The sequence below is a fragment of the Hylaeus volcanicus genome, chromosome 4 (genome assembly GCF_026283585.1).
Source record: "Hylaeus volcanicus isolate JK05 chromosome 4, UHH_iyHylVolc1.0_haploid, whole genome shotgun sequence".
NCBI lineage: Eukaryota > Metazoa > Arthropoda > Insecta > Hymenoptera > Colletidae > Hylaeus > Hylaeus volcanicus.
Genome location: NC_071979.1, coordinates 29,155,881 through 29,167,227, shown reverse-complemented (window position 1 = coordinate 29,167,227; position 11,347 = coordinate 29,155,881). Strand labels below are relative to the sequence as shown.

General features: G+C 36.3%; 2 protein-coding genes across 2 annotated transcripts; one reads left to right on the top strand and one right to left on the bottom strand.

Moving 5' to 3' along the window:
- Window positions 1–337: 337 nt before the first annotated feature.
- Window positions 338–2,619, top strand: LOC128875451 (F-box/WD repeat-containing protein 4). Its single transcript, XM_054121046.1, has 7 exons — window positions 338–560; window positions 981–1,259; window positions 1,340–1,490; window positions 1,589–1,752; window positions 1,875–2,003; window positions 2,095–2,242; window positions 2,331–2,619. Exons 1-7 carry the CDS (start codon window positions 361–363, stop codon window positions 2,529–2,531), a joined length of 1,272 nt encoding a protein of 423 aa, XP_053977021.1. The 5' UTR covers window positions 338–360; the 3' UTR covers window positions 2,532–2,619.
- A 70-nt stretch (window positions 2,620–2,689) lies between these two features.
- LOC128875446 (cytoplasmic aconitate hydratase-like) lies at window positions 2,690–11,022 on the bottom strand. The gene is made up of 15 exons (XM_054121035.1): window positions 11,001–11,022; window positions 10,107–10,199; window positions 9,847–10,013; window positions 9,593–9,738; window positions 8,973–9,366; window positions 8,724–8,895; window positions 8,435–8,652; window positions 5,130–5,289; window positions 4,774–4,994; window positions 4,519–4,675; window positions 4,214–4,449; window positions 4,000–4,136; window positions 3,751–3,898; window positions 3,510–3,676; window positions 2,690–3,351 (listed from the first exon to the last, which is right to left on the bottom strand). Exons 1-15 carry the CDS (start codon window positions 11,005–11,007, stop codon window positions 3,096–3,098), a joined length of 2,679 nt encoding a protein of 892 aa, XP_053977010.1. The 5' UTR covers window positions 11,008–11,022; the 3' UTR covers window positions 2,690–3,095.
- Window positions 11,023–11,347: the final 325 nt, after the last annotated feature.

Below are 11,347 nucleotides of genomic sequence, written 5' to 3'. Positions count from 1 at the left end.
TTAAAAATAAAAATAGACTATGATAATGTTTAAAGTGTGCATTTTTATTATAAAATCGAGATGCTCCTTTTTTACACGACATTATAATAATTGACAAGCAAATGTTTAAAATCAATTTATTCAAAGATAACGATATACTTTTAAGAAACGTATACCTTAATTTAATATTCTTGCACTCGATTATTAGGAAGGAATAATTAATATTCTCAATATTTAAAATGTATGGTTTATGATACCACATCCGTAAAATGTCAAACTTTAAACTATTGGGGAGAAAGAGGGAAACCATCGCACGTGACGGTTTGTATAAAACTTAACAGCTGTTATGTTCGCGGTTATCACGTGATTGGCGAGAGAAAAATGACAGATGCTTGGCGTTTGGACACCTTGCCATCTGATGTTCTCATATTAATTTTCGATTATTGTCATGCATTCGATTTGGTGCGACTCAGCGAAGTGTGCACTCGATTTTACGACATTATAAGCGGAGAAACGCTTTGGGTTAAAAAGAGCAAACAGCCGGTTGTGACGAATCAAACTTCAAGAAAATTTCGTGACAGGTTTGTTAGGTTATAATTACTCTTTATCCAAAAACTGATATTTTAATTATATTTTTAACGGAATCATTAGTATTTTCGACGACGTATCTACCTTTGTACATCCTTATCCATTTCAAATACTGTGATATATATTCACTTATAAAATGTTGTATGTATATCGTAATGTGTATTTGACATCTAGAAACTCCAAGGTGATTCTTAATTATTACACAAATACGTAAACAGAATCCATATTTACACTTAATTTAATAGAAAAAAAGCATGAAATTTTGTAACGAAATAACAGTCAGTATATTATTTCTATTTTTCCACCCAAACAATATTTAGTGGAAAGATTAGAATATTAATTATTATAACCTTCCGATGAAAAGCTAAAATTGAAACACTCGCTATTATATGAAAATGATTTCGATTGTATAGGTGTAATCCATTATTATGTCTACGCACAAAATGGCACGTATCACACAATTGGCAATACGGCAGATACAAGAAGAAAGTCCTCTTCTCGCAGAAAACAAAGCTCATGCCATGGATTCAATTAACTGGGGACACTTTGTGGTGGAGCGGCGGAAATCAATTGTGTGGCCTGAGACGTTCAGAGTCTTTCCATGAAAACAGACCCATTTTAGTTAGAGAAAATGTTAGAAGCGATATATGCAAGTTTATCGTCAGAAATGAATGTATCATAACTGGTCACAGGTAATCAAGTTGTACATCACTAAAAAAATTTTAAACAAATTTCAAGTGTGCATTGTCATTTAGTTATAAATTTGTTACAGAGATGGAAGTATAAAATTTTGGACAAAATCAAGATGCAACGAATATTTAGACTTTTACTTTAGTATAGACAGAGCACATACTTGTGATATAAATGCTATAGACGAGACTAGCGATGCGATTATGTCTGGCTCTGGTGATGGAACAGTGAAGGTAATTTTTCGTTAGATACAAAATAATATCTAATGGTTTGTACAATGAACATTGAAAATTATTAAGGTTGCGTGGTATTAAAAAATATCGATGTTTAGGTTTGGGGACCTGTTGGTCAGACAATCCTAAATGTACCTTTAACAACTATAAACATTACTGACAGGGTGTGGTCTCTTTCTGCAGACCCAACCGGTAGAAAGTTTGCCGTGGGTTCAGCTGGAAATAGCGACTGTCCACCGCTTCACATATTTGATCTTGAATGGTGCGTTACGATTTACGTTAAGCACAAGGAAATTGTCGACAAATGTGTGTTGTATATACAGCCATGTGTTTTTATATATTTTCAGACATGAAAGGTCCAATAATATAACAAAAACATTTTAGTTACAGCCAATCTGATATACTAAAACACAATTGGCGAAGAGGGGCGGGGATATTAGACATGGTTTGGGATAATCCACAAACTCTGCTTACCTGTGGGTATGACACTTACGTTCGAAAATGGGACCTGAGGTAACTTTTCAAATGGATCTTAGAATGTCAATTAAGAATTCACTCTTTTAGTAATTCTATAATCTCATTTCATTAATGGATATTCCTTCAGGACTGGAACATGTGTATACTCGTGGCCAGATCCAACAGATGCAACTTTATATTGTTTATCGTCAGATTATTACTATAGCATGATCACGGGATCTCAATTTAACTGCAAGGCTGTTCTCTGGGATCAAAGACAGAAGAGCTATGTACAAGTGAGTAGTTGAACATTTTTTTTAACGATAATCATAGTTAACTTGATAGTTATATAATACTGTATACATGAATATATATTTTTTTCAGGTTTATTTCATGGATCTCTGCAGAATGTCAAGTCCTGTTTACTGTCTAAGTTTCGACAGTACTCACTTATACGGAGCAACAGATCAACATTTAGTTGAATTTACATTCTCAGGATATTCCTACAAAGAAACCAATTATAAAGAAATTCTTAGATACGAACAAATAAGGGCGAACAGGACCAGCCCAGACTGGATTGTATAGAATGGACCAACAATTGTTAATTGTGAATCCTTAGAAAAGAATCTTGTTATATTAATTGTACAAAATAAACGATAACCTAGGATTCGAGTATAGCGAGACACTTAATAATTTTTTGGAGTATTGGAAACTTCAATAGTAGGTTATAAAGTAAGTCATGCTGAAACAATTATTAACACTTTATTACGTTAATAAATATTCTCTTTCTCACGACTTACTTAGAAACGACGCCTATAAAATATAAAAAATTCGATTTGGTCAATACACGAAGCTTCTATATATTTATTTCAATAGTAATAATTTTCAAAATTTTAATGTAACACAACCAGACAAATTTGTAACAAACAAAAATAAATATATTTATCCAACATGATTTTATTATCTCTAATCCTTCGTCCTTTTATATATTTTAAAAAAAAGTAACAGTACCGTATTCGTTATAATGACCTTTCACTATGTAGGATATGGATATATTCGGACGTTATACGCTGCAAATCCAAACCCAAAATTAAGTATTAAGTAACTTCTTGCAATAACGTAATTTGTATTCCGCAACTCATTCGACCCCTAAAGCATTTGTCTAATCATGTAGTTCAAAATGCCACCGTTCTTATAATACGTTAAATCTACTTCGGTGTCGAACCGTACGATTACATTGAACTTTTTTTTGCCATTATCCGTGGTAACGGTAATGACCTGGCCAGGCTGACAATTGTGAGGAATCGTTATATCGTATAACTCCAGCCCCGTCAATCCTAAAGACTCTGCAGTTTGCCCAGGTAGATATTGTAGCGGAATAATACCCATACCTACTAAATTTGACCTGCAAAAATATGAGAACAGCAATAAAATATCCTTATTCTCCAGAACCTTCTCAATAATTGTACGCTTCGATGATACCTTTTCACCAAAGGTTGTACATAACGATATCGAATAAAATTGTTTTTAGCGTAGTTTCGTAATTAGAAAATATATATTTACCTATGTATTCTTTCATACGATTCTGCTATAACAGCTCGAATTCCCAGAAGATACGGTCCCTTCGCGGCCCAATCTCTAGAAGATCCAGATCCGTATTCCTTACCCACAAGTATAATTAATGGCGTCTCGTCGTTTGCATACTTTTCAGCCGCGTCGAAAACATCCATCTACAAGTCAATCGGCAATTACGATCGTACATATTATATGTAGATTATTACTTGATTACAAGTTTCATATGAACCTCCTCGTTAGTAGGAATGTAAATAGTACGTGGTCCAGGTTTTCCAACGAACTTGTTCACCAGGCGAATGTTAGCGAATGTGCCTCGCGCCATCACAGCATCGTTCCCCCTACGCGACCCGTAAGAATTAAACTCCTTCGGCGTCAATCTACAAATAAAAGCAAAAATAATTCATGACAAATTATATTTTTTATATTTAAATTATACGAAACGTTGGCCGTTGTATATTACTTCTAATTTCAAACGTACCCGTGACTCGCAAGGTATCGCGCCGCTGCTGAATTACGCGCGATGCTACCAGCTGGACTAATGTGATCCGTCGTAACGGAATCTCCAAGATTGAGAAGAACACGTGCCCTTCTCACTGGTTTCAATTCTGGTAGTTGCTGAACGTAATCGAAATCATTTATTTATTATAAAACAAACTTACACCTAATATTTCTCTTAAATTTCTTAAACGAACCTTATATAAACTATCGAAGTACGGTGGATTCTTGATGTAGGTGGAAGTCGGATCCCACGGATACAGTTTACCGTCAGGGGCTGCCAAAGTTGCCCAACTGTTGCTGCCTACCTCTATCTTGCTGTAAACTTCTTTGAACATAGCTGGTATCACGTATTTTTGTTCGACAGCTTGAATAGTTGCTCTCGTAGGCCAGATGTCTTGTAAATATATCGGAGTACCATCCCCTCGACGCCCTAAAAATGTTCCATATTGTTATAAACCAGCAATGACTCATCATGGTTTAGGAGAAGACGTCTGTTTACCCAGTGGCTCCGTTTCGAAGTCTATGTCCACTGTTCCAGCTATGGCGTAAGCAATTACTAACAACGGTGACGCCAGGTAATTTGCTCGTGTATGAGGATGAATTCTACCCTCGAAGTTTCGGTTGCCAGACAAGACGCCGCAGCATATGAGTTCGTTCTGATTAAATGAAGGTAATGGCGGTTGAGGTCAAGATGTGATTAAAATTAAAACTTAAGAATAGGGCGACTGAAGCAAACGAGAAGTCATATTGTTACCTTATCAATAGTGTCGGCGATGACGTCAGGGAGAGGACCACTATTACCGATACAAGTCATACACCCGTAACCGACAATGTCGAACCCTAATTTGGTCAGGTAAGGAATCACTCCACTTTCCTCCAGGTAATAAGTGACGACGCCTGATCCAGGAGACAATGATGTCTTTATATAGGGTGCTACGGTCAAACCAGCCTCGACGGCATTCTTTGCAAGAAGACCTAAAATTCAAACAATACTCATTCGACTTTACACCTCAGTTTAACGATAAATGAATTTTAAGAGGCGTCGCATCACACGTGGAATGTAGATTCTATATTATACATCTAAGAAAGATCCTAAACGTTCTCATTTACCTGCTCCAAGCATGACACTGGGATTGCTAGTATTAGTACAGCTTGTAATTGCAGCAATAACCACCGAGCCGTGTCTTAATTTGTAATCCTTGCCTTCGAACTCGAACATAGCTACGGAATCTACCTTTTCGGGGCTTAAGCCGTACCCCTTGAATCCTACCTGAAAATGAAAATCCTTTATTGTCCCCTGTAATTAATACAGCTATTCAAAACTCTGAGAACAGGTTCAAACGTTTAACAAAATTTCGAACTACAAACTAGTAAATCTAACAAGAGAAAATTATAGTTAAGATTAATCGAAAAGTTCACGAAGTAGACACCTGAAATTTTTCATTCAGAACAGTTTGACGACCCAAGAATGTGAATGAACTTTCAGCATCTAGAATTCATTATCCAACAAATGATTCGCTGAAGAAGCATTTTCGCATGACTGGCCAGCAGTTCTACGTTTGTTTCAACATTCAATACTCAAAGCACAAGCTCGCTGTGGCGACATAATTATTTTTATATCCTCTGAATTAAGAGTCTATTTAATTGCAATAAAACATATGTACATGTATATATAGTCAGAATATTCTGAAGATCTTCATACCAGACAACCGAACGTAGATAAAGGCTTGTACAAGACTCTAAAATTGTTTCCCTTTTTTCAGAGGTTCCAATACTTGGTAAATTGCAGTATTCATTTAAGAACTCGTTGGAAGGCTATTGAAGGTATTGTAATCGCTTCTTGGAAGATAAGCCAATCCAAGACGACGCCTAAATATCCAAGGGTAAACCCTGGCCTGTGAGGGATACTCATTGTTTTGTACTATTAGACGTTCGACGTCATCGTCTGGGCTTTTCCTCGCGCCGAGGGTTGCTTTCATAAATTCTACAACCGTCGAGCACTGTTACTTCTCCATTCTTTAAACTTTGCGGAAATAGATACAATTGAAAAGGAGGAAACCCTCGCGACGATGGGCTATTTATCATAGAGACGCTAGAAAAAAAATCTGCCACCCCACTAAAATTTTAAATATTAATTGCAAAAACAGATTCACGATTGTAATAGCGTACAGGTTCATAATTGCGAAAACGAGCGTAGAGAAATTTATAATTGCAAAAAGTCGCTAGGAATGGTGGTAACTTGATAGCAAGACCAATCGTTGCAATACGAAGCATGGCAAATATCTGTATATAAGACTACAGTTTGCAACAAAATGTGTGGAGCTTCGCAAAACTAACGGCTGTTGTATCAGCAATTTTAGCGAGGTTGCACGACGTTCTTGGCTTCGCTGAAGACAGTGGCCTGAGTTATCCGCGAAATTAAAGATCGATCGATCATCGTTAACTATACAAAATTATTTTCTTTCGTCGAGGATCATTCCTAGATTAACAATTTTATGATAGATGTTAATACGGAGAACATTTAGTATACGTTTTTTTCTTATTGTAATAGTTGTAATCGCATTGCATTGGTACACGTACATATCGTAACAGTAACACTGTTGAAAATTGATACAAAGTACGAGCAGTGTGTAATTGATACGTATCAATACTTTTGAACAGGTATCCAAATAATTTAATATAAAGTGATACTTCATTATCAGACATAGTAACAAAATATAATATATACTCGAAGAAGAGAACATTGGATTTGATGTAGAAGAAATGTTAGCTCTCTAATTCACGTGCATGAGTTTTCAGCAAATGTCCTTGCCGTGATAGCATAGTAACGCGATTCCGATGTTGAAACATCTTTCAATAGAAATCGATCGATCTCTTGTTTTTAAAATCACAAGCGCTCGTTGCTGCTTTATCACGTTCGCGCGATTACCATTTCCAATTTGAAAGTACAGTCAGTGCTTCGCAGTTGAAATACAATAATCTACCAACGGATCGTTTGATTTTCATGTATTATTTTCTAGTCTTTCTTTGTGTGCACATAGCTAGTTCATAGATTGATCCATGTAATCAACAACATTGTCTTTGTAAACAATGATTTCATGATTGTTTACTGTATTGTCTAAGCGTCTAGACACTTTTGGGATAGAAAATCCTCGACTACCTGGACACGGATGATACAGTGGAAACTTGTAGAACGTTCACCGGGGTTGGTCAGGATGCACCGCTGTACTGGAGGAGTGGGGGGTGCTCCGGAACCCTATAAAGGTGACTCGACGAACGTGGAAGGTCATCAGTGTACAATTAACAGTGCGAGTGGTTCGTTATCGTCGCGATCGGAGTCAGAGTGCGGGTCTCCACGTTTCTGCTTTAGTATTTCGTTAAGTGCTTAAAGTTTAACGTATCGTGAAAATTGTATTCTCGACGTTCTTCTAAGAACAGAATTAGTATTAGTCATTTCGCTACAGTTTCATCTCTCAGAAACAAATTTCTTTGGTTCTTCGATATTTGCTCAACAAGTTTCGGAGATCTTCGTCCTTCCTGCAACCCACAGTCGAAGAACTCAAGAAGAAGGAGATATTCTACAGTGGGGGTTGCTATCGGATGAAATCTCGTCCGGTGTGGGTGGAATTATAGCCTCACCGGGTAGGATTCATCCAATGTCTGCCCCTGTTCAGCGATAACATCAAGCTCCACGGGGATATTCGACGTCTTGTTATCAGGGGCGAAGTATTCGTCTAGTGAAACGCTGGAACAAAGTCGTGACTAGATCGAAATACTCGTCCCCGATGCCGAGATTAATCAGCATCGACGTGACCATCGAGCCTCAATGTCTTCTCAAACGTCCCGTTTATTTTTCTTTGGTGATCTAACTGTATGGTGAATCGAAAGATCATAAAGCTAGATCAGCAAGGCAAAGTGTACGAGACATAGCATCACGGACTCAACGTACTCTGTCGTACAGAGACCAAGGAAGGTAACGGAGAATTTTGTCTACATTTGACTGGAAACTTTCCGTTTCTGGTGTTCCATGGGATTCCAATGTCTGCAAAACTGCTTTCAACATGCACAACAGGGCACAGCTTTCGGATGAAAGAGTCTGGAGGAACTCTTGCTGCGATGTGTGCCATGAGAAATTCATATCACAGCAGTAGTTACCTGGGAGTCTTTCATTTTTGTTCAACACCTTTGTAACAATGAAAAACACTGGAAAACAGCACTTTTGTTGATATTCCGAGTACAGGATGGGATGAACGTAATCCCGTTTGACGATATGATTGATCGTCACTGGGTTATGTTTGTCCCATACGAGTACTAACTAGTCATCGCCTGGGTACCTTGCACTACCGCTAAACGCTTGCACCGCTGATGTCGAATTCTTATGTTACATTATATGATAATTTTTAAATAGTTTTTACCTTGTTTGTAAGGCATTTCTTGAAGTCACTTTTCATGTCTACCACGGATACACGATCATGGGGCCTTTTTGGACCACTCACGCTGGACACCACGGTACTTAGATCCAGCGTCACTACTTCTGAGAACTTGGGATCTTGGCTTTCGTCGTCGTAGTTCCTCAACATGCGTATGGTGGTCAAATACTTCTCGATTCGATTGATGTGGTCTTCATCTCTGCCTGTAGAGGACAATTTCATAAGCAATTCTTTTTTCTATTCGACTATGATTTTAAGAATGTTCCAGCGTTACCTGTTTGTCTCAGATAATTTAAACTCTGCTGATCAACTGGGAAGAAACCAACTGTAGCGCCATATTCTGGACACATGTTCGATATCGTGGCACGATCCGCGATGCTTAGCTGAGATACACCTGGTCCGAAGAATTCTACAAACTTCCCAACTACTCCAATTTGTCGCAAATTCTGCAAGTACACGAGAAAATCTGTTGAGAAATAGTTGCACCAGGTGCGAGTTTTATTTGTACTTGAAAAATTTGTACCTTCGTGATTGTGAGAACAAGATCGGTCGAAGTAGCGTACTGGTTCAAAACTCCTTCTAATCTATATCCTACAACTTTTGGTAGTAACATCGATATCGCTTGTCCTAACATAACAGCTTCAGCTTCGATTCCTCCAACACCCCATCCTAGTACACCGAGACCATTGATCATAGTTGTATGAGAGTCTGTTCCAACCACACTATCGGGATAGAGCAAGCCATTGGTACTGAATACAACTCTGGCTAGGTATTCTAAATTAACTTGGTGCACTATTCCACTTCCTGGAGGTACGATCAACATATTTTCGAATGCCTTGGCTCCCCATTTTAAAAACATGAAACGTTCCTTGTTTCTCTCAAATTCAAATTCCTCATTCTTTTTAAGAGCGTCGTTGCTAGAAGAAAGATGCGATCCTTATCAAAACTCTTATCTTCTCTACTTCAGACAACTACTATCTGTTTTGAATATGAACGCATTATCTTTCTGCTAATTTTAATTTCAAATGAAGCATAACTATTTTTAGACTTTGATTCAAAGTAGTTATATAATTGCTCTATTTTTGTTAAAAAAAAAAAATGAACTTATGTTTAGATCCAGAAAATTTTTTTAGCTTAATTTACCTTCTAATAAAATCAACTTGTATCGAATGATCGATAACAAGGTCTGACGGGCAAATAGGGTTTATTTTATCTGGATCACCTCCCAATCTTTTAACAGCATCTCTCATAGCAGCGAAATCCACCACTGCTGGCACCCCAGTGAAATCCTGTTATAATTTATGTAATTTAAAATGCACGTTAACTTGAATGTAACTTAAAGACTCATCTATGTTTTATAATTAATTAAATATAATTTGTAATAATTTTATACACACCTGTAATATTACTCTAGATGGTTTGAAAGCTAATTCCACTCCTTCACTGTGAGTCTGGTTAACTTCCCAATTTAATATTTTATCAACATCAGATGTCTTTACTTGAAACTCGTCGCAATTCCTAACAGCACTTTCCAGGAGAACTCTAACCGAGAATGGTAACCTGTCTACACAGATCATTGAACATAATAATTATACTTCTTTAATCTGGTCAGTGTATACAAATGCTCTAAAGCATTCGATTATTCATAGATATTTACCATATTTCTTTCCAAAATGAGTGACGTCATAGTATTTGTATTCCTTTGATCCAACTTTAATGGACTTGAGTATGTTGTTAAATGGATTATCTTCTGAAAATCAATGAAATTCATTCATTCTTGTACAGAATTATAACATAAATATTGTAAAATAAAATAAATAAATTTATTTAAAATTTGTTATTAAAACTTATAGAGAACTTTTATAAATATAAGAATTTGTTACAAAGCATGCACAGAAGGTCTTTAAGTTTTGACTCAAAAAAGGTATTCTAACGAATTGTTTATACATAGCAATCCAATTGACAATTCATATTCAAATATCTACACTCGTATCTTTACACTATGATATAAATTTATCGTTGCAATACATTAGTTATTATAATTAAAAGTGACTTAATGAGAATTATATCAAATTTCACTTCATTTGTCACACACGATGAGGGAGAAACAAGGGAGACCAATTTGACACATTGCTTCGAAACAAATGAACACACAAAAAAAACATTACAATTTAATTACTTGTCACACGTAACAGGTGTCACAATTAATGCAATCACAACTCGTGTCAAGCGTCACGTTTATAATTGTATTTCTCTTAATTCATGTAACAGAACAATCACAAATTTAGTATTGCCGCGCGTTGTCACGAGAAAATGATATAAGTACACAGAATTCGAGACGTTTCTTTTCCGGTGTTTTCTCTTAAATTAGAACAGCATTCATAAATTATACAAATCTAATACTATAATAAATGGAGCGATATTTCTATTCTCTCGTAAAAGATAGCTAAATTAAACGACTAAATTGAAGATGACATGTATTATTTTCGCTAATATTTACATGTATTTCTTAAAATAATTAGGAGCAAACAAAGTGGATCTTCACACTTACCAGCCATGATTGTCACTGTAGAAGTCACGTCGTCCAGTTTGCTTACGAGGTGATAGTATTTATACAGGGTGACGCAAAGAGTTTCTTTTCGCGAATAAACATGGTATTTTGATGTAGTAAAACATGAGGTAATATTACAATGAGAATACTTATTTACGAGTTTAATTCAACGGCGTGAAAAGTCGAGCAAAAGTATCGAAGTTTGCTAAAATTAATGCGCTAGAATTAAATAAAGATATTTTATCCGTAATTGTATATGAAAAATATTGAGGTATGAATTGAGGTATTTTGAATACATTCCTGCGACGATTTCATAATATTTAGCAATAGTTTGCACGAATGCGAAC

Bases quoted from the DNA above. Each gene is read 5' to 3' on its own strand.
- LOC128875451 (XM_054121046.1), top strand. From the start codon at position 361: ATGACAGATGCTTGGCGTTTGGACACCTTGCCATCTGATGTTCTCATA. The intron at 1,491-1,588 runs GTAATTTTTCGT...ATCGATGTTTAG, and splicing joins CTGGTGATGGAACAGTGAAG to GTTTGGGGACCTGTTGGTCA. The intron at 1,753-1,874 runs GTGCGTTACGAT...AAAACATTTTAG, and splicing joins CACATATTTGATCTTGAATG to TTACAGCCAATCTGATATAC.
- LOC128875446 (XM_054121035.1), bottom strand. The intron at 10,014-10,106 runs GTAAATATCTAT...TGATCTGTGTAG, and splicing joins TCATTTTGGAAAGAAATATG to ACAGGTTACCATTCTCGGTT. The intron at 4,450-4,518 runs GTAAACAGACGT...GAACATTTTTAG, and splicing joins CTTCGAAACGGAGCCACTGG to GGCGTCGAGGGGATGGTACT.